Consider the following 23,702-nt stretch of genomic DNA (forward strand, 5'->3'; position numbering starts at 1 on the left):
ATGCTCTATGGCATTCAACTGAATGTTAGGAGGATAGGATGACCCGCCTATTTCAGAATCACTGAACAGATCTGGACGGCGTGAAAGCGGGTCGGCAATGTTTTTCTTTCCTGGTTTGTGAAAGACCGTAAAGTCATAGTCAGCTAAAAACTCTACCCATCTTGCCTCACGCTTGGTGAGAGTCGGTTTGGTTCGTAAATAGACAACACCCATATTATCAGTCAACAGGTCAAAGTGGCGGAATAGATAGATTCTCCAGCACTTTAATGCAAATACCACAGCCAACGTTTCCCTCTCGGCCGCAGTATAGTTGCGTTCTGCAGCTGACAGTTTCCGACTACAATAGGCTACGGGATGCAAATCCATATCTTCTCCCTGCTGCAGGAGCACACCCGCCACGGCAAAGTCACTTGCGTCAGTTTCTACCATGAAGCTTTTCTCAACATCGGCCAGTTGCAACACTGGCGCCTCGAGTAATGCTGATTTTAGAGACTCGAATGCCTTCTGTCTAGCAGCGCTCCATTCAAAGCGTGAATTTTTTCCGGTGATTTCTTCTAATGGACGAGAGATGGTCGAGTGTCGATCTATGAACCTTCGGAAATAGTTTGCAAAGCCAAGAAACTTCCCCACATCAGTTACTGACGACGGAGTTGGCCATGTTTCCACAGCACTTATCTTCTTGGGATCAGGGGAAATTGATGTGCCGTTGATTTTATGCCCCAAGAAGAGAACTTCTCTCACGCCGAATTCGCATTTAGACTGTTTGCAATACAGCTCACTATTTCTAAGTGTTTCTAGAACTGTTTGAAGATGATGCTGATGGTCTTCCCAGGTCTTGCTGAAAACTAGAATGTCATCCAAGAATACTACAACGAATTTTCGGAGATGCGGTTGCAGAATAGAGTTCACGAGTGACTGAAAGGTGGCCGGGGCATTAGTCAGCCCGAATCCCATGACTCTAAATTGGAAGTGGCCGAACGGCGTATTAATGGCCGTCTTAGAAACATCCGAGTCTTGAATTCTGATTTGATTGTAGCCTGACCGCAAGTCCAACTTGGAGAAATATGCACTGCCCTGGATCGTGTCGAATAAGTCATCAATATTAGGAAGACAAGCTTTGTTTTTGATCGTAATTCTATTCAATTCTCGCCAATCGCACACCATTCTCAGAGTACCATCCGACTTTTTCACAAAAAACACAGGTGCACCGTATGGCGACTTACTTGGCTCAATGAATCCCTTCTCAAGTAATTCTGATAGCTGTGACTGGAGCTCGTCCATCTCTGGTTTCGGCAGGCGGTAGGCGGGTCGAGACGGTGGTCTGGCTCCATCTTCTATCTGGATTTCATGGTCGACTGGTCTCTTCGGTGGAAGCTCATTCGGCAGCTCGTCTGGAAATAAATCCTGGTACCTCTTGAGCAGGTTCTGGATGTCTTGTTGCTCTGATTCCTGGAGTTGTGGCCCGGAACGATTCTCCTCGTTTGCAGCAGTGACCCATGCAAGAAACCCCTCGGCTCCACTCCTCAGGGCATGACGAGCTTGTCGGCCACTGTTAAACATGCTTTCCACAGATGGCCGGTCGGCTGTCGGCGGGTTAGCTGAAGGCAATTTGGCAACAAAGGGCTCACCGTCCAACTGAACTTCGTTCGTACGGAAGTTGATGCTGGGGTTGTTCCTTGTAAGCCACGGCTTGCCAAGAATAGCGTCGTAGCGAGTCAGGGGATACACAGTAAAGTGCTGTTCCTCACTGAAGCCCCCGACTGTCACCCTTAGCGTGCGTGTGGAAATCTGCGGGACCTCGCTGGTCGAGCCGTCCGCCAATGTTACGCTCAGCACTGCTGAGCTTGCATCCGTGTCAAGATGATGCTTTCGAACAAAACTGTCTGCAATGAAGTCATGCGTCGAACCGGAATCTATCAGCATCACTGCACGGCGACCGCCGATCTTTCCCTGTATGCGCAGTAGGTCGTGTTCAGGTTCATTGCCGACGCTGACGTTGCTGACATGACACCTTTCTGCAACGGGACAATTTCCTACAGCTATGGGTGTCTCCGGCTCCGTAGGTTCCTGGAGAGCAACGTCTTCAACCTCCAGAGCTCCGAACCGGTTAGCGACTGGTACCGGCGTGGGCGCTTGGGTCGTCGCCAGTAAGCGCACCCCCTTTCTTACTGGCGACCAGCGTTTGGGTAGCGCTGTCCACCCTCAGTACAGTCTTTAGCGAGGTGGCCTGGCTTCCTGCAAGCAAAGCAGTGTCCCATTGCTCGCAGTTGGACACGCTCTTGGTCCGTCAGCTTGCGGAGGCCCTGACCACGGAAGCTGGGCACGGAACGCGACTCTCTACTGGCTGGTGGCCCCGACGCCGGTGGCCCTGACGACTGCTCCACGGTGTTTGCTGCCATGACAGCTTGCTCCAGGGTACGTGGATGCTCACGCATGACCTGTCGCTGGATGTGCGGCACTAGACCCCTGACGAACAGCAGCGCTCTGGTGTGGTGGTCGATTTCCGGCACTTGCAGGCTGAGGCGAGTGAAATCAGCAATGTATGCGTCCAGCGACCCGCGCTGCGCTGCGGAAATTAGTCCCATACGCGATGTTTCCTCGTTGTGCCGTGGTCCGTACACTTCGCCAAGTGCCGCTTTCAGAGCAGGCCAGTCGGAAAACACTTGGTTAGCTTCCAATGCCGCTATCAACCAAAGACGAGCGTTTCCAGTCAAAAATCCTGCCGCATAGTCGACCCTCTGTGCCGCATTTGGGAGTGCCAACGACCGTAGGGCCATGTCCATTGCAAACGTCCATTCTTTGAATGTAGCGGAATCTCCTCCAAACACAGGCGGCTCTTTCGTAAGGCGGGGTTGGCTCCCACGGTTCCGAGTTCGGATGTATCGTTCGGTTTCCTTGGCTAACGCGCTGAGCGGTCTTGATATCGTTTATCAGCCGAACGACGAGTACGAGGAGCGTAAGCAGAGCGACCAGAACACCTGCCAAAAGCAGAGTAGTAACCATCCTCTGCTACCAGTGTAACAGGTTTAATCAAACTTGAAAAGTAAGAGGCCTGGTTGAGCGTGCCTCGACCAGTTATATGCAAAATGTGATAGTATACATGTGGCAATGGCGCCAATGAAGGTGCTAATAGACAGGCGTAAGACGCATGAGGTGCGAGGGAGTGTAAAGTTATAGAGAACAGGGGAAAACTGTTACAGTGCTTGCTTGAACTGTACGTGAAGATTCTGGTTTCCCTTATCGCGTAGCCACCGTCGGTGTAGCTGGTTTTTACGTTGGTTGAGCTTGTGGAGCTCTCTGTCGGACCAGGGCGGATGGGATTTGCGGTTGGAGGATACATAGCGGATGGGTGCATGCTTGTCCACGACAGCCAAGAACTTGGTGTGCCACGATGCCCACATGGTGTCCACATCCCGCGTACAAGTAGTACAAGTACAAGTAAAATCATCCAGCCCTGCGGAGCTGACATCCCGACGGAATTCGCAGAGGTTCACCGACCGAGTATTTCTCTGAGCTCGGACCCGCTCTACTGCCTGAGGTGACACGCTGCGAGAAACCTGAAGGTGCAGTTAGCCTCAATCCCAAAGTGGTCGCTAATGGTCAAAGGCAGGACGTGGCACTCGCTGATGTCTTGACTAGCTGAAAGAATGAGATCGATAGTTGTACCTGATGGGCACGCCGGTGAGATACGAGTCGGAGCATGAACGTGATTAGTGAGGCCGTAGCAGTTGCAAAGTTCGAGAAATTCGAGTAGTTTTGAGTAATGTTTGAAATATGTAAAATTTAATAATCGACGCGGAGACAACAATTTTATAATTGCTTTAGAATCAACTCGTAAAAACTGCAAGTCAATCTCTCATTGACACAAACCTCGTTTATTCAACATAATCATATCCTATCCAATAAAAACAGTTTATAAAAACAGCTTTATAGGATCGGACCCAGTCCCCATAACCAAGAGAGCTAGCTCCCTTGGCTGCTGTTGGAATATGCAAGAATGGGCCTTCCAGATAAGGTCTAACAAGGAGAAGTGGCTATAGTTATGAAATGAACACCGGTAACCATGGAGACAGACCACACTCTTATTATTATTATTATTCCACAATCACGATGACATAGTGCCAATAAGCATGTGATGCGGGCGATTTTAACCAGCCATGGTGGGGACAACTGAGAAAAAGAAGGAGAAAAAAAGAGAAAAGAAAACAAAACAAAAGAAGTACTATAGGAACCTGGAGAGAGCAGTATGAAGATTAGGCTAGCAATGGAAAACAACGAACTCAATTCAATTCGACTTAGGCGCGGGCAGAATGGAACAAAATGCAGCGAAGGTGTCACGAGACTTTACCTCCTGCGGAAGCCGAGACCAATGAGAATAGGACTTGAACAGAGGAGATTTTAAAAGGATCGATGATCTGGCAAGTGGGAAATGGAGAGAACATCTAGTACGCGAGCTATTATTGAACCAGCTTAAATGCGCAAGTGCATGAGGAGGAGCAAGTTGAAGCTTAATACGGTGAATGAATTTGCATGCCGAGTGGGGAAAGCGTTCTGAGACAGGGGAAGAGGAAGCCAAAATGTATAGCGTCTGAGAGGAGGTCAGAGGGGGCATGCGAAATATTAATCGAAGTAATTTACGGTGGGTGACTTCTAACCGATGCATAAGAGCGGAGGATAGACCGGAGGACCAAACGAGAGAGCAGTAATCAAACAAAGGAAGAACATAAGAGTGATAAATTTGTATTCGACAACCATGGTGTAGATGGGAGATGTGAGGAGAAATGCAGCCTATCGCGCAGCAAACTCGCTTTTCAATATAGGTTACGTGCGAATCCCAGGACAAGTGTTCATCAAGAAATATACCAAGGTGTTTGTGATTTTTAACGATGTTGATAGCAATGGGATCATCAGGGAAAGTAAAAAGCCGAGTCGTAAAGAGGGTGAGGTCACTGGAGGGTCGTGGGGGGATACAAAGGATTGCCGTTTTCGACACATTGGGGCGGAGTTTCCACTTCGACATCCAGCGCACAACTTGATTAATGTGATACTGTAGCGAGTCGCAGGCTTGTAATAATCCTGGCTCGGTTATATGGAGCGCTGTATCGTCCGCGTAGAGTGAGGTATGATCCAAACCTGCCAAATCATTAACGTATACGATGAACAATAGAGGCCCCAAGATAGAGCCCTGGGGCACTCCAGAGGGGACTGTTAGAGGGGCGGACAGGGCATTTCCAATTCGGACACTCTGTCGACGTTCAGTGAGATAGCTGGCGAGCCACTGCAGACACGTCCCGGCCACGCCAAACGCTGCTAACTTATGGAGGAGACCCCTTGTCCAGACAGTGTCAAATGCTTTGCTCAGGTCAAAAAAACGTAGGAGGCTAAATTGCTTCTGATCCTTGCATTCATAGAGCTTCTGCACAAGCCTCAGCAACTGCCAGGCGGTCGAATCGCCTCGCCGAAATCCAGACTCTCATATAGATATTGGTTATAAATAGACCGAATAAGGAAAATGATCTGATAGCCTATGAAGAGTAAAAGAAATTGAACCAATGACAACAAATACTCGTCCAGCACACGAGTTGTTATAGCAACACAAATATAACAGCTGTCCACCAATTTTGTTGTTGGAGATTGAGTAGGAGTTTTTACTGGTTGATTCTAAATACAATAAATGAGGACCTCGGGGGACCTCGGTTTTTATAATAGTTTTTATTGGTCATAAACCCTCGGCCTCCTCATTTATTGTATACATAAAGAGAACAATTTCACTTCTATTGTCTCACCTTCCCTCATTCTATTTTAGCACTTTGTTTTGTCTCGTAACACATTATTGAATGTATAATTATAAATCATTGATTTAGCATGGTTATTCTTCAGTCTCGGCTTTCCAATGATGATTGTGACAAGAAAATCGATTTTGGTAAACCTTCATGACTTTGTTGTAGTGTGGCGATGACAGCAGAATTTGTTCTCTTTATAGCTATTATAAAATGTTAGAAATCAACAGACTTTTTCTCTACTGGAAGCAGGCTGAGACCATCTGACATGATCTGCAGGTACTTACCACGCTGTGACACAAGTGATAATATTATGCTTGCTGCGCGTGAGCATTTCACACTCTCAATCAACCTGGAAGGCATCCCTTGCTTTACCATTCCCAGTTCATTGACAATTAGTAGACTTGGAACACCAAGATACGTGATGCGCATTGAATCGAAACAAGATTCCAATTATTCTGAAAACAAAATTCGTTTTAGGTAGAATAAGTGATGTTGTTAAACAAATAACAAAGCAAAGCACAGTCAATCATCACCATGTATCAGTACAGTGCATAGTTAAACCCAACACGAATGAAAAATGAGAAATAGAATAAAAATAAAAAATATTTAATAAATTTGTAAAAAAAGAAAAAAATCATAACCATTTTCACTAAATCACCGTGGCGGAATGACCACGTGCAATAGTAGAGTTACTTTTCTCTGCGCTCGACATTCAATCATGTGGTTATCATAATAGTGAATGCGTCTCCTCGTGTGCTATACTCGCAGCTGAATTCACGCCTAAATATTTCACCTTATTCGTTACGCAATATGTGACAACTTTCACTAAATTCGTTACGCTTAATTCGTTACGCAATATGTGACAACTTTCACTGGATCTCTGCGCGAGCGCTGGTATACTCCACGGCTTATACAAAAAGTCTTCACTTTGCCACATTCACAAAGTCTGTGGTTGCCTGCTCTAGAGGATCTCATTCGTGCTCAAGCGTGTGCAGAGTACTTGCAATTCAGATCGCTCGTGCCAAAACGTCTCGTGAGTACCTTTCTTATCAAACAGTTTGAGTTCCAGCTAGCAGATATTTACTGGTAGCAGTTATTCGTAGATGCTGCCGAGAACGTAAGTTGCACTTTGAAATCAAAATGTCTGCCACCAATCCCAGGGCTAATACCTCCTCTGCGTCCACGCCGAGGCTAGTAACACATTCAGAATTGGATGTGATTCCTGGACTCTATGGCTTGCATGAGTCTCCTGCAGATAACGAGCGTACCTCGTCTGGTGGAGATAATAATATGACATGTGCTGGGACAAGTGAAAGCCTTCTCAAAGCAGGCGGATCAGGACATGAAGAATCTGATAATGATGGATTATTCTCTAAGACTGATCCAGACTGGTTAACTGCAGGTGGTTCGTCTCATCGTGTTCAGAAACCAGGCATCGCGAAATCGAGCATCAGTGTGACTACGACACATCTCTCTATCGTCAATAGACCTATCCTCGTAACTCCACCAGACAAGCAACAACTCTCCAATAACCCACCCGGCATAACGTATACGTCCACATCTTATCTTTCCACCGGTCAAATGTTTAAAGCGTCAGCGTCAACGTCAGCAGCTGTCCTGTCCGCGAACAAATCGACTACTACATCGTATGAGAAGGTGGAGGCTTTACGCAAGATGGTGAAGAAAACCAGAAAAGAAAAAGGCCTTACCAGAGAAAAGCTGGCAGAGACACTACTGAGTTGGTATGGTTCGAAATGCACTCTCACCTATCACACTGTCAAGCATTTCGAACTAGGTGAATATAGTAATATTCACATGGCGGTATTGTACCCTATGTTCAAAAGATGGATAGAAGTCGTAGAATGGAAGACTACTCCTCCACCTTCTACAGGTACAAACAATTCCTCGATAATGGCTTCAGGATTTAGAAGCAAACTTTCCATTGAAAATGGAACCATTCTGAAAGAGGGGTTTTATAAAGATCCTAGCTTCTCTGAAAAGACACTAGAGGAATTGGGCAAACGAACTCGCTTACGTAGGAGCGTAATACTCCAGTGGCACAAATATCGACGTTCCTGTGAGAAACGCAAACACTCGCCATCAAAGCAGAACAGTGAAGGTGTCAGAGACAAATCCGTGGATGCCCAAGACCACACCGCGGAGTATGAAGATGGAGATGAAGAGGATAGGTTAGAAGACTGTGTGTGAAAAATCTCTACTTATGTACCATTATGTCAACTTTAGACTACTGGAGGGAATTTATCCGCCTATTTCTGTACGCAGCAATTGCTAATGCATTCATCTTGGAGAGGTGTACACGAATCTGACGGCGAACGATACGACAGAATAATATGACTATAATCGTACTCCGTCTGATACTGCAACCATTAATGTTCCAAACTCACGTCGAATCTAACGTTGTCTTATAGGCCACAACTCCGATTCTCATACAGATACTGGTGCTGATAACACCATTATGTTTTCAAAGTTCTACAAATCCGGTCAAAAATGCATTGCAAAAGTGTTCTGTAACATTCATGAATGATAATATGCAACACGCACATCTCTTCTTTCCATCAAAAGACGCTACATTGTTCAACAAAGTTCCACGTTTTCGAGGAATTCCAGTCATTGTATGTACATTGCCTGGTAGTTTGCATGTTTGGAAACCTTGTAGAATTATACGAAAAGTTCCAATTTAAAGGTCTTATCTATATTTGTTCCTCTCCCTTTTATTCGTATGCCGTGTTGTGTTGTTTGCTTTTGTTTGATCGTCTGTGTTTGTATCATGTTAGTCATGTTTCTTGTCTGATTATTCTGGTTGCGCTTCCATGCCCACAACTTATCTGCATTCAGCCTTCAAGTTGTTCTGTAATACACGTTCGACACTTAACGCTCGTGCTTCAAATTGTTGTTTGGCTTTATTTAAAGTGGAGTTCCAAAACAGGCCTAAACCTAATGACAATGGTCCCACTGATAATAAGAGAAAAGAAAATATAATCATAAGCGGACAAACAGAACCAAGAAGAAGATACAGCTGTAGTTAGATAACTAATATGAGCACGGCAGTAAATCAATCGACAATGAGCATTTAGCGATTGGCAATCACGAGGAAACGAGCAATTGTTATCCTACATGACCAACACCGGACAACGGGTGTGTGAGAAAACAACTTTGCGTCTACTCCATCTCCAAATCTAATCTTACAATTAGTGATATGGACAGCCAACAGGTCTCCCCAAAAGTGGAAGTAATCGCCACTTTGATGGAAGTAATAGTATCAGGGGACAGAAACGTGTCAGCACTAGTGATGAAGCACTCCTCGATGTGCTTTATACCGTGCTAACAAATGCGATGATCCATGTGTTGACCACAGCAGCAGATCTAGATTCTGTGCTGTGACTTGCGAAGTGACATTTCACAAATTTGCTGTGGATGTATCCTTTGCTGTACGAGTTATCCTAGCAATCATTTCCCTTAGGTCCGATGACACGTCGTTCCACAAACAGACGGTCTGTAGGTTTGTGAAGTACTTGTACAAGTACTTCGTCATTCTACATTTTGGTGTACAGTGGGTATTTTAAATAATCGATGCGGAGAAAACATTTTTAAAAAGGCATTATACAGAGCAAATTCTGCTGTCATTGCCGCACAACAACATGGTTTTTACCTTGTTGTTGAAAGTAAGTTTCCCAAAATCGATTTTCGTGACAAATTCATCAGTGGAATGTCGAAACTTGTTTTGTTTTCATTTTTTGGTGTTGTGTTCTAATCATTCGCCATGCCACTGTCAATTGTATTCTTTTTGCCCGTAAAAGAGGCCTTTTCCTTCTTCCGAATGTCGTGACTGAATAATAATCCATGCAGAACAATGATGAAGCATACATTTAATAATGTGTTACGAGAACAAAGTAAAGTGTTAAAATAGAATGAAGAAAGGTGAGACAATAGAAGTGAAGTGATAACTTTTTTGGAAGACTTACATTAGGCCTCGACCAAATATGCTTAAAAAAGAGCATATTATACTTGTCGCATATCAGGGAAAACGTCCATAATATGCCAAAGGCTTAGCAAGATATGCAAAAAGATATGCCAAAATATGCTCGACATAAGCAGAAAGTGTAGATCATTTCAGTAAAATTACAACCTTGGAATATTCATTGGCTTCACGGCTATCATACTTATGATGCAAATCAAAACACATGCGGAATAGTATGGCTGGGGTGTGTCCCCAGCAACTGTAGCGATAGTGTTCATCCATGAGGAAATGTAGCAAACGCCTCAACCATTCCAAATTCATCCATAAAAGGCATTTCTGAACGCATTTGTCCATAATATGAATGTTTTGTCCTCATTTTCTTCAGAATATTTGAATTATATGCTGGCTTCATTCCAATACTCTCTTTGTCGCTCAATATGCCATAATATGAACTGTCTCACAAAAATATGCGGAAATATGCGCAAGCATATTTGGTCGAGGCCTAACTTACATGACTTTATTGCTGTGTGGCGATGACAGCAGAATTTCAAATTGATGAAAGTAAAGTGAAATAGAACAAGAAGACACATGAGAACGACTTATGAAACACCTATCCACGTCCGTAACAAGTTAATAAGCGGTCAGAGCGTGCGGTAACAGGGCACACAAACTGACAGGCTACTGAGACATTCAACGACTTAACATCATCTAGCTCTCACACATATACATTTCCAATTTGCAAACCAACAGCCTTCCAACTTGGAAGGTGCAAGGTTGGGCAGGAGAAAAGAGGGGAAGATTTCGTTTCGTTTCGTTTCGTCTCCGTGTACACACAGCCTGAGACAGAGCGAGGGTCTTAGGATACATGAGTGTGCTACACTTGTTCTACCCATTCAAGGAAAAGGACTCCGTTACTGGACGTTAGAATCACAATGACTGTAACGAATACGTCCACTAACACCACCAGGAACTGGACAATCAGCTCATGCGATAACATTGCACGACTCTGCCCAACGGCACGAGTACTGATGTTTATCGCACCCCACGTGAGTGTCTCCATGGTTTGAGCCAATCAGCGGCCTTACTGAGCGTGCAATATTCCCCAGTACACCGCCAGCCAATGTGGATGCACTGCAGTGCGATATTGCACCCCGGCGAGTGAGCGTGCAAATAACCTATATTTGCACGCTCACTTCGAAGTGAGCGTGCAAATATAGGTTATTTGCACGCTCGCTTCGAAGTGAGCGTGCAGATATATTATATTTATAGGTTATTTGCACGCTCACTCGCCGAGGTGCAATATCGCACTGCAGTGCATCCACATAGTCATCTGGTCATTGGCTGGCGGTGTACTGGGGAATATTGCGAGTCGCTCCGCCAAGCAGTCGCTGCTGACTTGCTGCAGCACACCAAATAATAATTGGTCGAGGACGCTGTCGCGGAAGCGAATGTGGACCCGGCTTGCGTCCGCCAAGTCAACTTCACAAGCTCCGTGAGAGTCGAGACAGCAGACGCCCAAGTATTGGAGAAGACTGTCGACAGACGATTTGAGAAACTGTCCGACGCCGCCATCGACAGCCTCGTTTCTGAGCAGAAAAACAAAAACACAGAGCAGGCAACTGACAAATGGCTCCGCTTATTCGACGAGTATTGTAAAGACACAGGACGTCGCTGTGACCTGAGTACGGTTACGGCAAGCGACCTAGCTTACATTCTGCGACATGCATACGTCGAATTCCGTCCGAAGAAAGCTGGAGTGAAGTTCTACTCTGCATCAAGCTTGCTCGGTTTCCGTTCCGCAATACATCGCAAGCTAGTCGAGTTGAAGCGGCCCATGAACGTCCACAGTGACCCAGCGTTCAAGGACGCAAACATTGCATTGAAGGCTTTCCTATGAAGCCAAAGAAAGCGGGAGAAGTCAAAGCGGTGGAGCACAAACACCCCATCAACGACGACGACATGAGCAAGCTGTCCCGCTACTTCCAGGATCTCCCGTGTATACAGCAGCTGCTCGAAAGAAGTGTTCCTCTAAAAATGAACGCGACAGGTTGTGCTGTGTTGTATGACTGTGAAATGATAGCAGGGTTGCATGCATGCAGCATGCTAGGGTTGCACCAGACTGTGTCAAGTGGGTGGTGACAGACTGTGTGGTGGCAGGGGTGCGATAAATGTATTAGAGAGGTTTCGTTTCACGTTGTTCTGCACTACACCGTGAAATTTCACGTCGGTGTGGCAAATTTTGGCGTCGAAACTCCCGTTCATGACGTGAGCTGAGGTCAACTCACGTTCGACGTGAACGTGAGTTTTGCAAATTTAGCCTTGCTATCAGGTTGGGATTATTGACTCGATTTTGTCGATTTTGCCTAAACTAGCTATAAATAATATTTATGCGACTTTGGCCTCACCAGAAAATCACTTTTTCACTTTTTGAAGTTTTCGCTCCTGTCGTCAGCGAAACGACGTGCTTCACAAGCAACGTGAAGCGAAAGCTCTTTCTGAGCTCGCGTCAACGCAAAAAATTGACGTTCACGTAAGAGCACAAATCACGCGGGTCGAAACCTCTCTATTACTGCACTCGGACGCGTGCAATACCGGCGTCGATATCTGTACTTACGGCTTCGCCGTTCGTGCAGATATCGGCCGGTATTGCACTGGTCCTTGTGCAGTAATACATACTTATGGATTGACAGCATGAAACCAGGTGGAGGACACCGCGTTCGGAAACAGTGACCTTTCTACAACCATGTCAAACCATCAACATATTAATGTAAGCTAAAACAAGGTTTATCTAATACGAGTACGGATGTTCTATAACGAACTGCAAATCCGCTCTACATTTTAGTACGTCTTGGATGCGGATGCGCATCCACGACGTGCTAAAGCTGATTCTGATTTACAGTGTAAATCCACGTGTGAGCCACACCTTACAGAGCCTACACCTATCGTGTACAGGGAATTCACTACTCGCGGCCCAGAGAGAAATATGGACGCTGGTAAGGTTTTTTTCTGGTGCTTCCAGTAAGACTGGCAACCTCAGCCTTGTCGCTAGCACCTACACAATACCGGTAATACTAATAGGCCATTCACACATATTTTGAGTTTTTTTGCACCCCATACATAATTTTATTCTCATAATTTTATTGGTTTGGTGAGACTTCCATGATAGGCATCCATTTACCTCTGGAGAATCCGTAAATAATCAAACAAACACGACGTGCAAACACTTGCACGTGTGTGACCAAGATAAAACTGGCAAACCGTGATCCAGTTCACACGGTGCCGGGCAAACGTTGCAACCGTCAATGTATCCATAGTGACCTCCTAAAAATGAAAATTTAATGTTAAATTTTGAATTTTCCTTTGTGCATTTGCAGTACTTTCAACAACCGACACTTTTGCTTGCGTGCAAAGATAATCGCGAGCAAAAGGGCCTCGGCCAAGATAAAAATTAGTTGCACGCGTGTGTCCAAGTTTATCGTATCCCAGTAAATATCTTTGGTAACGATACGATAAAAGTAATTTTGGGCGTCGAGTGAATGGCCAATAACCGTGCCAACTTGGTTTAAGGTTGTATAATTATGACATGAACGGAACTCATGTGTTTTGATCAAAACTGTCAGGGCGATGGTAACAACGGCGTGTGAACCCTACTTTACTGACTGGCCAACTGCTAACTGAACACTTCTGCATCAAAAAACCTCTATGTGTATGTTCTCACTGCTGTGTACTGCATAGACACAATCCAGCTGTATTGCAAAAAATCGTGGCAACTGATACAGAGGGATTTCCCGTAGGAAAGCGCTTTACTACGCTCGGTCCTAAGAATTATATCCATAATACCGGTAACATCCAAGCCGCGCAAAACACAATGTCCGCAACACATGGAAAACAAAATGAACGACATTGTTTCTGTGCATGTGGCATGCGGTGTACGGCAGGGGCGTACCCAGGGGGTGGGGGGGGGTTGAGGGGTGTGGGCGACCCCCCCCCCCCCCCCCCCCCCCGGCCCCCAGATTCTTGTCTCGTCCTGCACGTGCATACGCATAGAGTGCCGATATCGTGATCCTTTATTGTACATACACAGTGATAGGCATGCGGAATTTTGTTAACCCCCCTCCTCCTCTGAAGAACCCTGCGTATGCCCCTGGTACGGGGCAAGAACTGCGCTTGTGTGATGACATGACCATTGAAATTGGCACCGTAGACGCAAACGTAAACGGGAGTGAGTGAACGTATCGTGATGACTGCCGAAGCATGCTTTGTTGCATGCCTTGGAGAAGGGACGTCCGCATGTGCCCACCGCATTCATCAGTAGCAGAATACGACATTCTAAACAAGTACTGGCTGGACCTTGAACAGCACAGAAAAATGCGCTTCAAGGCGCCTTCTGTTCAAAATCAGGATTTGTCCATTTTGACCCATACCGTACACAATGTCACTCGATCTTCGTGTCACGTGCTCTGTGACAGTGGATGTACATATGCTGTACTTGAACTGCGGGGGGGGGGGGGGGGGGGGGGGCGCTTATACTGTGCATGATACTAGAGTCATACACTGTGCATGATGCTATGGTTAAATACTGTTCATGCTACAGTACTAGGGTCACGCACTGAGCCTGATACTAGAGAGTAGAGTCACAAACTATGGTGGAAAATAGCCAATCTAAGCCAAGACTGGTAAAGTACTCAAACAGCTCGTATGAAGGTCAGCATTCATCACATGACATAGCTGGTCACATGACACTGTCGATCACATGACACTGTCGACCACATGACACTGTCGATCACATGACACTGTCGATCACATGACACCGTCGATCACATGACATACCTGGTCACATAACACTGTCGATCACATGACATAGCCGCACTGACCGATCATCCTAGATTAGCACGGTGCTCTAGCTTGTTCATCTCCATGGCAACGTAGGTCTCCATCTCCTCCGCTGAGTTGAACCACAGTGGCCAGCAGCGGCGATATTCGGCCAACACACTGTCATTGCCCTGCCAGCCACGCAGAGTAGGGCAGTGGCGTTTTTCCTTCACACGACTCTTGTCCTCACTCTCATCAGCGCCGAATCGTGCAAAGTACTCCTGTTGAAAGCGCACCCACGCATCTTTGAGCATTGCATCTTCGCTACCCGCATGCTTGTTGAAGTAGTAAACACAGTGGAACTTGACAAACTCGACCCACGCCTCCCGGTAGCGGGTTGCCGGATACCGGGACCAGTTGAACGTCTTGAACGTGTTGTAGTCCTCGTGCGGGTTGGCAGTGGCTCGGTCATGAACAAATTGTTCAATAATACTGCGGGGTTTACAGATTGACATCATAAAGGTCTCTGTGTTCATGTCTGCATTTGGAGACCCGGTTTCCAGCAGTCGTTCCGAGTGTCGACTTTCCTCGCGTGCTTGTTGGTCTGAGCCACTGGCGGGTATATCATTCGGGAGTTGCTTCACATTCTGCTTGGATTGTTCTTTGAGTTTAGAGTCGGAAGTAGTTGTGCTCGGCTGTGGTTGGACAGAGGCATTACCACCATGGCTTTGTGTCATGTCTGCGGCTGTTTGCTCACCAGTTCCTGGCCTAAGCAGTGAAGTGTTTTCACCAAAGACTGTCGACTCCTCACTGCCTTGCTTCTCATCTCCACCATGTACGGGAGACTGAAGGATGAACACCTGCGACCGGTCACGCTCTACCTGACAACACAGTGATCAACAACAGGAAACAAGTCAAGGACTAACTGATTTTACTGATCATTCAAGGCATTCAGGAAACTTTCTTTCACATGTCGTGAGCGAGGAGCATCATGCAAGTACTGACCATCTAGCCCTTTGCTCTGACGCCATTAAATCCAAGAAGGGGGTGGCCCGGTGTAGCTGTAATGTGCTGGTGTTACGGCCCATTGAGATCTGGTCTCATGGACAAGTTCGTACCATGTAGCATGAGACTACACTGTGACCACATGTCTGGGAATACATACACAGTGGCTAGCTGTAGCTGAATCACGAACCATAGAATTCAACGAACAATACCAAGTAAACCATACCATACCATACTATACCATACCACAGTATACCATGCATACCTGATGAAGGAAATTTTGCCGAAACGTTGCATAAATTGATTGAGAAATGAGCTCGAGTTTGCAGAGTGAATGGGAAGAGAGCGAGTCTGCTCCGAAGCCTTTTTTTCATAGTATACCATACCATACCATAGTATGTTACGGTAGGTGCTGGAGCGTGCACTCTGGCTTCATGAATGAGTCGCATTCGCCAAACTCCTCACAGTGTTGTGGTCTATTGAAACCTGTTGACCAGTGAAGCGGCCACCGGATGCTTGCCGTGCAGCTTTGAGCAGTGCTACTATATTTTACAGTGTATACATTACCTACATTCTGTTTACGCGCTAAGGCAGTGGGGGTGCCGGCCACGATCAGTCCACGGGATTTCAATATTCACACCAGTAGTAATGCTGTATAGCAGGACATTTTCGGAAGGGAATATTTTTGGGATAAAGCCAAATTTCGACCTTTCGTACGGATTTAATTTTCGTACAGTGCTGCATGCTAAATGCACGTGTTCGCATGCAGTATGAATGTATAGTGTACATAATTTCGCATGAACAAAATTCAATTTTAGTACAGAATTAATTTCAGTACAAAAGAGGCCGTGTACGAAATCGTACGAGAATAAATTCCGTCCGATAATTTCCTGCTACACAGTCCAGCGTAGCATCAAGTGCCGGACAACACATCGTTCATAGTAAAAGAGGGAAGTGTGATGAGCCTCAGCACTGTTGAAGTCAGGAGGCCAGCTTTCAAGAGTCGTTAGCACAACAAGAAGACCAAAAGGAGAAGCAGGTAAGGACATGAAAGCTGCAATGACCTGATAACACCTCTGCTCGGCACACTTACTTTGATATGCAATACACAGGGCGGAAGACATTGTCCATACGGTAAAACACCCGGGGTTACATCTTCCACAACTAGCACATAGTCGCCTGCAAGGCAAAGCACGCACAAACACAATCACACCCTAGCTGCATTTCAGGTTTGGCATTCAAGTGGTCTTTGTAAAAATTAAAATTAAAGAAACACATGAACATACATATACGCACACAAATGCTACTCACATACACATAGACACAAACACACAGACACACAGGCACACACGCACATGCACACAAACACACACACACACACGCATGCATGCACGCACACACACACACACACACACACACACAAGCAAACACAGACACATGGTTTTGCCATGGAAGAAAGGTTTTGATCACACGCGCGTGCATACACACCCACACCTGCACACCCGTTATAAACCTATACGTGCATCCACAGCAGAAGTAGTAGCAGCAGCAGCAGTAGCAGCAGTAGCAGTAGCAGGAGCAGCAGCAGCAGCATTCACAGCAGCAGTAGCAGCAGCAAGAGCTGATATTTAATTGTTATCTCGACTCGAGAAGGACAGCAAACAAAACCCAGCACAGCCCTCTGCTCCTTAGATCGCCCAGACTGATCAACTCTAATACTCCATGGGTCGTCATTTTCCTGAGCACACTCCCCATCATAAACCCTCTGGTTCTGAGGTGTTGCGATGACTTAGTGACTTGAATAATGGGCATGTTACAGTACCTATAACGAAGCTTACCTTCAGTGCAGAACATACTGTCAACGATTCGACTCGGTGGCATGTGTTTGTGGCTCCAAGGTTGCTCCCAACCTATTTCCTCTTTCTGGAAACATGTCAGAAGTACGAATGAAGTTGAACTGCCAGAACTTTGCAGCTTAGAGAGCGTATGTGGGCAGGCGTGTGTTTACCGCCATATTGCCAGGTGTGTCTTTACCGCCATATTTATCAACCATGTCAGAAGCACACACATAGTGTATACACACATAGTGTACTCACTTCGAGTATACTCTACAGTGTACAGGTTAATTGAGAGAAATCCAGTCTTATGAATAAATAGCGCCGGGTGCTATGTAGCCGTCGCACTACACATACTGTCCTGTGCTCTCGAACACGGTGCTACCTTATTCATGAGGTTAGATTTCTCTGGCCAGTACTATTCTCACAATGGCAGCAGGATTACTATAACAACATCGACAACACATGGTAAGAAATAGAGATACTAACTTTAACCTGAGGCTGGCTGGCAGAGTCTTGACCTTGTGACCATGACTATGACGTCATACATGAGGTCATACATGATGGCAAGACTGAGGCCTTGCCAACCAGTGCTTGGTTGCAGTCAATACCACTGTTCTTTACAATGGGTCATCCCATCTTTGATACTCTGTCATCACCATACTGTATGGTAAAGCGGGCCCACAACACTCCAAAACAAACAACCCATTGATTTCCTGGGTTGTGCCAGCTATCTCCAATGGAACACACCACTCTTCAGAGTTTCAGGGCAATACGGCAGCAATGCTGGGGTTCCAGGGCCCCGTATATTGCTCAATAATACATAATTATACAAAACATGTTGATTGTTTTGTTGATTGTTTTTATATATTTCTACACGTATGTTCACATAGAACAGTGCCTCACTAGTGTCTAGATGTTTTTTAGCAGAAAGTAGATAAATAACAACTCAACACTGTACGAAATCAATCACCCTGTGTAATGAACATCAGTGCCACACACAGACAAACTGAGGTAACGCTCACCGGCTGAAAGCAAGTGCAGTGCTCCGGTCGCAGTAACCTTCGCGGTGCCACGGGAAACTTAGGCTCAGGCAGGTGTGTCACACGTTGGCCGTTCTTCCACTGGGTGATGATGGGAGAGAATGGCCGAGCACCAGTGTTAGTAGGTGCTATCACTGTATAGTCCAGCGGTGGTGCACTGCTGACATTCTCACACTGCTGCTGCTGTTCATACATGTATTTAGGAATGGCACGATAGATGGGACGCGGCAAGTCAACCGGCAACTCATCTACTAGCACTGGCCTTTGGATGAAGTCCAAGCGCTTGAACTTTGGCGCAACTTCAGGCTTGGAGTAGTAGACAAGTCGATCGCGTCGCCAGTGCTTGTTGCCGTGGGAATAGTGCTGCTGAAGCGCGACAGCCGCTAGCTGCTCGGCGTTCATGTCATCTGCGGCGTCCCCGGCTGGTGGTAGATCCAGCCATTGTCCGTGTGTCTTCGGCCACTCCACCGCCTGCATGTTCTTCGCTTCTCTTGCTTGGCTCTTTGCTTTCTTCACTGCTTCTCCTCCTGCGGCTGGTGCTGGTGCATGGCAAAGGTCACAAAGTACAAGTCCAGCAATGTCAGTTTACGATGTTTTACATACTTCCTCAGCGGGGTTCTAGCAAGAGTGCATAAACAAGAGTATGCAACTGTGGTTATGGGTCCGAGCGGTGCGCTGACTTCATTACTTAACTTGCCTCCATCACTCTTTGAAAGCACACATTCCAACCCACAATTTCTTGCACCAGCACATTCGCTTGTTCTCGATTCGTTCCAGTACGCGAGCGATCTCTAAATATGTCGTGTGAGCTCCAGTTTCGTACGAAAGTTCATTTCAAACCACAAGGCAAGTGTGGTGTTTGATTTTGCGCAGTGCGCGGACCGCAGCTCCATGACTGTAATGAAGGCAGCGCGCCACTCATCTGGCCCATAGAAGAGAAATCACAGTTGCATACTCTTGTGACTCTTGGACCTAGCCAACACAAATTTTTGCTTGGGTGAGGGGGGGGGGGGTATTTTTCCATGTTCCACTATTGCCTTGTCACAAACAAATAATAATAATAATTCAATGATGTGTTACGAGAACAAAATACAGTGCCAAAATAGAAAGAGGGAAGGTGAGACAATAGCAGTGAAGTGAGAGCTAAGTGCAACGGTGGGTGAAAAACTAATAATTATAACGCTAAAACTGTGTAGTGAGACAAACAATCATGCTGTGCACCTACGAAAACAATTTTAACGCAACTACATGTTTCTTCTGCTTACAAAGATCAGGCTTATGCAAACGAATACAAACAGCCTCAAGTACTTTCAACTGACTAGCATACCGTGCACGACAAAGAACAGAAAAACTAAAATCATCATACACCTGCAGACACTTAGGGTGAGACAACAAGTGAAGAAAAACGGCAGACTTCTTACGATCACAATCACCATCTGATTCCTCGTCTCCAACAACCGCAATCTCGTCCTCCGTTTCATCTCCCAACTCGTCCTCAGTGTCGTCCTCCGTGTCATTCTCCTCATCAACACTGATCGGTCCCAGGCTCGTTTGACGTTGTTTAACCTCTGTTCGTTGACTCCTCCTTTGATCTTGATGGCAACTTGTTACCATTGTTGTTGTTGTTGTTGTTGTTGTTGTTGTTGTTGTTGTTAAATCTTGTGTTCCCAGTGTCCTCGCCGGTGCTTGATCTCCAGTACTGTAATAATTCATTGAATAATTAGCCGTTGATCGTCTAGGTCTTTGAATGTTGATTGTGTTACTTTCTTTGTTGAATTCCGTTCCCTTCAGCCTTCTTTCTCGTTGTTCACAACGGGCACTGCGACCAAAACGCGGCAGGCCACTGAAGAACCCTCGGCCACAGCCATCGTTAGCACAATTTCCGTCATCGGCAATAGTGCCTCAATTACCCGTATCGAGAGCCTTGGAGTCGGGTAATGGGCATATTGTCACCACAACACAATGCACCATAACAACACAAGATAACACACCACAACAACATTCAGCTCAAGACCAAAGTGGACGCTGTGATGAGGTAATGCCCTCATCGCCGTCTTTGCCGTTGCCTCCCCCAGAACCGCCACCTACATCTATCATCGGCGGTGCTGGGGCTGAGTCTGTGGTGTCGGTGGCACGTGCATATATGGATGAGGCAAGCACTGATTGTGAACAACGAGAAAGAAGGCTGAAGGGAACGGAATTCAACAAAGAAAGTAACACAATCAACATTCAAAGACCTAGACGATCAACGGCTAATTATTCAATGAATTATTACAGTACTGGAGATCAAGCACCGGCGAGGACACTGGGAACACAAGATTTAACAACAACAACAACAACAACAACAACAACAATGGTAACAAGTTGCCATCAAGATCAAAGGAGGAGTCAACGAACAGAGGTTAAACAACGTCAAACGAGCCTGGGACCGATCAGTGTTGATGAGGAGAATGACACGGAGGACGACACTGAGGACGAGTTGGGAGATGAAACGGAGGACGAGATTGCGGTTGTTGGAGACGAGGAATCAGATGGTGATTGTGATCGTAAGAAGTCTGCCGTTTTTCTTCACTTGTTGTCTCACCCTAAGTGTCTGCAGGTGTATGATGATTTTAGTTTTTCTGTTCTTTGTCGTGCACGGTATGCTAGTCAGTTGAAAGTACTTGAGGCTGTTTGTATTCGTTTGCATAAGCCTGATCTTTGTAAGCAGAAGAAACATGTAGTTGCGTTAAAATTGTTTTCGTAGGTGCACAGCATGATTGTTTGTCTCACTACACAGTTTTAGCGTTATAATTATTAGTTTTTCACCCACCGTTGCACTTAGCTCTCACTTCACTGCTATTGTCTCACCTTCCCTCTTTCAATAATAATAATAATAATAATAACACCTCGCATGTACCCCATGGGTGAGATCACCCATGGGGCTAACGCATCTGTCGGCAAAAGAGTTAGAGAAAACGAGAAACACATGACATACACACCTTCTTCATTCTGTTATTGCAGGGAAAAACTACCTAGATTCCACCATGAGCCTAGGCATGAGGAATATAATATTAAGTACAGAATGTTATTTACCAAAAGGATATTCAAGTAAGCGCAGATATTTTTTTAGCATGACAAGTTAGTACATTGATTCACAATGCCGAGCCAAGCTTCCCATGTCACAAACAAATGCAACATACTAACTGAGTTCTACTGTTACTGTACATTGTACTACTTCAAGGTAACTTTACCTTTCCTTCGAGCAGGTTTAGCATTGGTGGTAGTGGCAGTGATTGCTGGCCCGTACTCTCCTAGTCTGAGAGCCGTTCCGGGCAGGCTTGGTAAAAAGCGCTGCAGGAACCACATACACATTATGTGCGTACATGCAAGCAGACAAGCAGACATACACACGTGCACACACACACAGACACGCAAACACACACATGCATACACACACGCAAACACAAACACACACACACACACACACTTATATTGATCGTGCATGACGGGACTTCATAGCCATCACGAGTCCAACTACCATGAGCAATGTTGCTGGCACAACAGTAGAACCCAGAAAGTGATCGACACGTGCAATGATGATGAACTGCACAAGAGTGCAAGGTCAGACTTCCTCACACAGCAGGTACACGCTAGCATACACATCACAAAACCTCTCCCACGTCCTTACCGATCTAAAGTAGGCAAAGGGATCAAATTGTATTCCAGGCCGTGTACACACTTGCGGTGCAGATACCTGGTGGATAGAACAGAATAGAAATACCTACGGTTTAAGACCACTAGATCAAAAAGAGACCAGACAAGATACTACACAATAGAAATAGCTACGGATAAAGGCCGCTGCATCATAGAGGCGCTAGACTCCTGCCACCGCTGATCTAGATGGTGCTTTGATTCAATTTTTTTAAGGATGTATACACATTCGCCGCAGCTTCTTTCACAGACACATTCCCCCAGGCTGTAGTCCGTTGAGTGGGTTGGAACTCTTGACACTCCAGGTATGCTTGAAAGAAACCCTCCGTGCTGCTCGACTGTGATTCTCAACTGCACTAACTAGACTCGTCAAGCTAGAGGACCTGTATGCTCATGTGATGCTAACGGGCTCTCCGTTGTTACTTCCAGCAGCTTCACTCTCCCTGCGACAGCGGCTATCAGCCTCTCTCTCCATCGTCGACAATTATCACAGGTTCAACATTCTACATTTATCAGCACTGGGTGAATATGTCTCGAGACGAATTTAGCGGATCAACAACGCTTTGCTGGAGATATATTCTCGTCTGGAGTACCCTCAGGATACCTGGAAGGGTGTAGAAGACGGGATCGTTCACGACATTGGGAGAACATAGAAAACAACCTCCTCTTTGATTGAAAATTGGCCAAAAAGTATGTGCGCAGATTTCAACTGGCAAGCTAATCCCTCATTACATCATCAGCGCTCGCTCGGCGAAATTCAAAAGTCGTCTTCCCGCTCGACTCGATCGCTTCTGGAGACTCGTTTTTGATCGAGGGGTCTTCTCTTTCACCTACCTTCGTCTTGCCATCGAAAACTCGGCGTCGAAAATGAAGCCTGATTGCCCCTTTAAGAAACTCTCCGAGCTGGTGGACTATGATTCACAAACTGTACTAACTAGACCCGTCAAGATAGAGGACCTGTATGCATGTAGACTTGGCCTGCTTGCAAGCACATTGAAATAGGCACACTACATGAGTATATTGGCATCACGGTGTGCAGATGACAGGCTATTTTGTCCATCAGAACTAAAATTACTGGTTTACGTAACACATGCTTTCAAATTACTTCCTCCGTTAACAAAAACTTCGTGATGGATTTTTGAGGGGCTGATTTGGGCACAAACTGCCGTGAAATGAGTGGCAATCACTTTCTTGGCCTTCCCTGGCATTCCATGAAAGAGGTACGATGCAAGGAAAGAGACCTTTCACAACAAGCCGAGCGGAATCGATGGTTGCGCTGTGGAAACATAGGTGATGACAGTCATGGCGAGCGAAACTGAAATACCACTTCTCCGAAGGGATATTGCGCTGCTTGGCCTCTCTACCACTTTAGCACTGAGTAAGTTGGAGAGTGATAGAGAGCGATAAAACGGAGCAGCGAGCCCACACAATGAGCGAGTGAGCAAGGAGCTGCTCCGATCGCACGGCTCAATGAAAATAATTCTCAACTCGAGCTCTTGAATCCATACATCCTGTACACACACCTTGTACACACTCTCTCTAACGGTCTCTA

The 23,702-nt window shown here is 45.9% G+C and overlaps 1 protein-coding gene across 1 annotated transcript in view; it reads right to left on the reverse strand.

The window, feature by feature from the left end:
* Window positions 1-14,406: 14,406 nt before the first annotated feature.
* Window positions 14,407-23,702, reverse strand: part of LOC135829653 (uncharacterized) — a 28,596-nt gene continuing 19,300 nt past the window's right edge. Inside the window, exons 12-17 of the mRNA XM_065342046.1 lie at window positions 22,128-22,193; window positions 21,691-21,790; window positions 18,440-18,996; window positions 17,418-17,502; window positions 16,673-16,758; window positions 14,407-15,455 (exon numbers count right to left, since the gene is read on the reverse strand). Of these exons, the coding sequence (XP_065198118.1) occupies window positions 14,640-15,455; window positions 16,673-16,758; window positions 17,418-17,502; window positions 18,440-18,996; window positions 21,691-21,790; window positions 22,128-22,193 (1,710 nt within the window). The 3' untranslated portion in view covers window positions 14,407-14,639. The remainder of the gene's footprint in view (window positions 15,456-16,672; window positions 16,759-17,417; window positions 17,503-18,439; window positions 18,997-21,690; window positions 21,791-22,127; window positions 22,194-23,702) is intronic.

The sequence above is a fragment of the Sycon ciliatum genome, chromosome 13, assembly GCF_964019385.1.
Source record: "Sycon ciliatum chromosome 13, ocSycCili1.1, whole genome shotgun sequence".
NCBI classification, from domain to species: domain Eukaryota; kingdom Metazoa; phylum Porifera; class Calcarea; order Leucosolenida; family Sycettidae; genus Sycon; species Sycon ciliatum.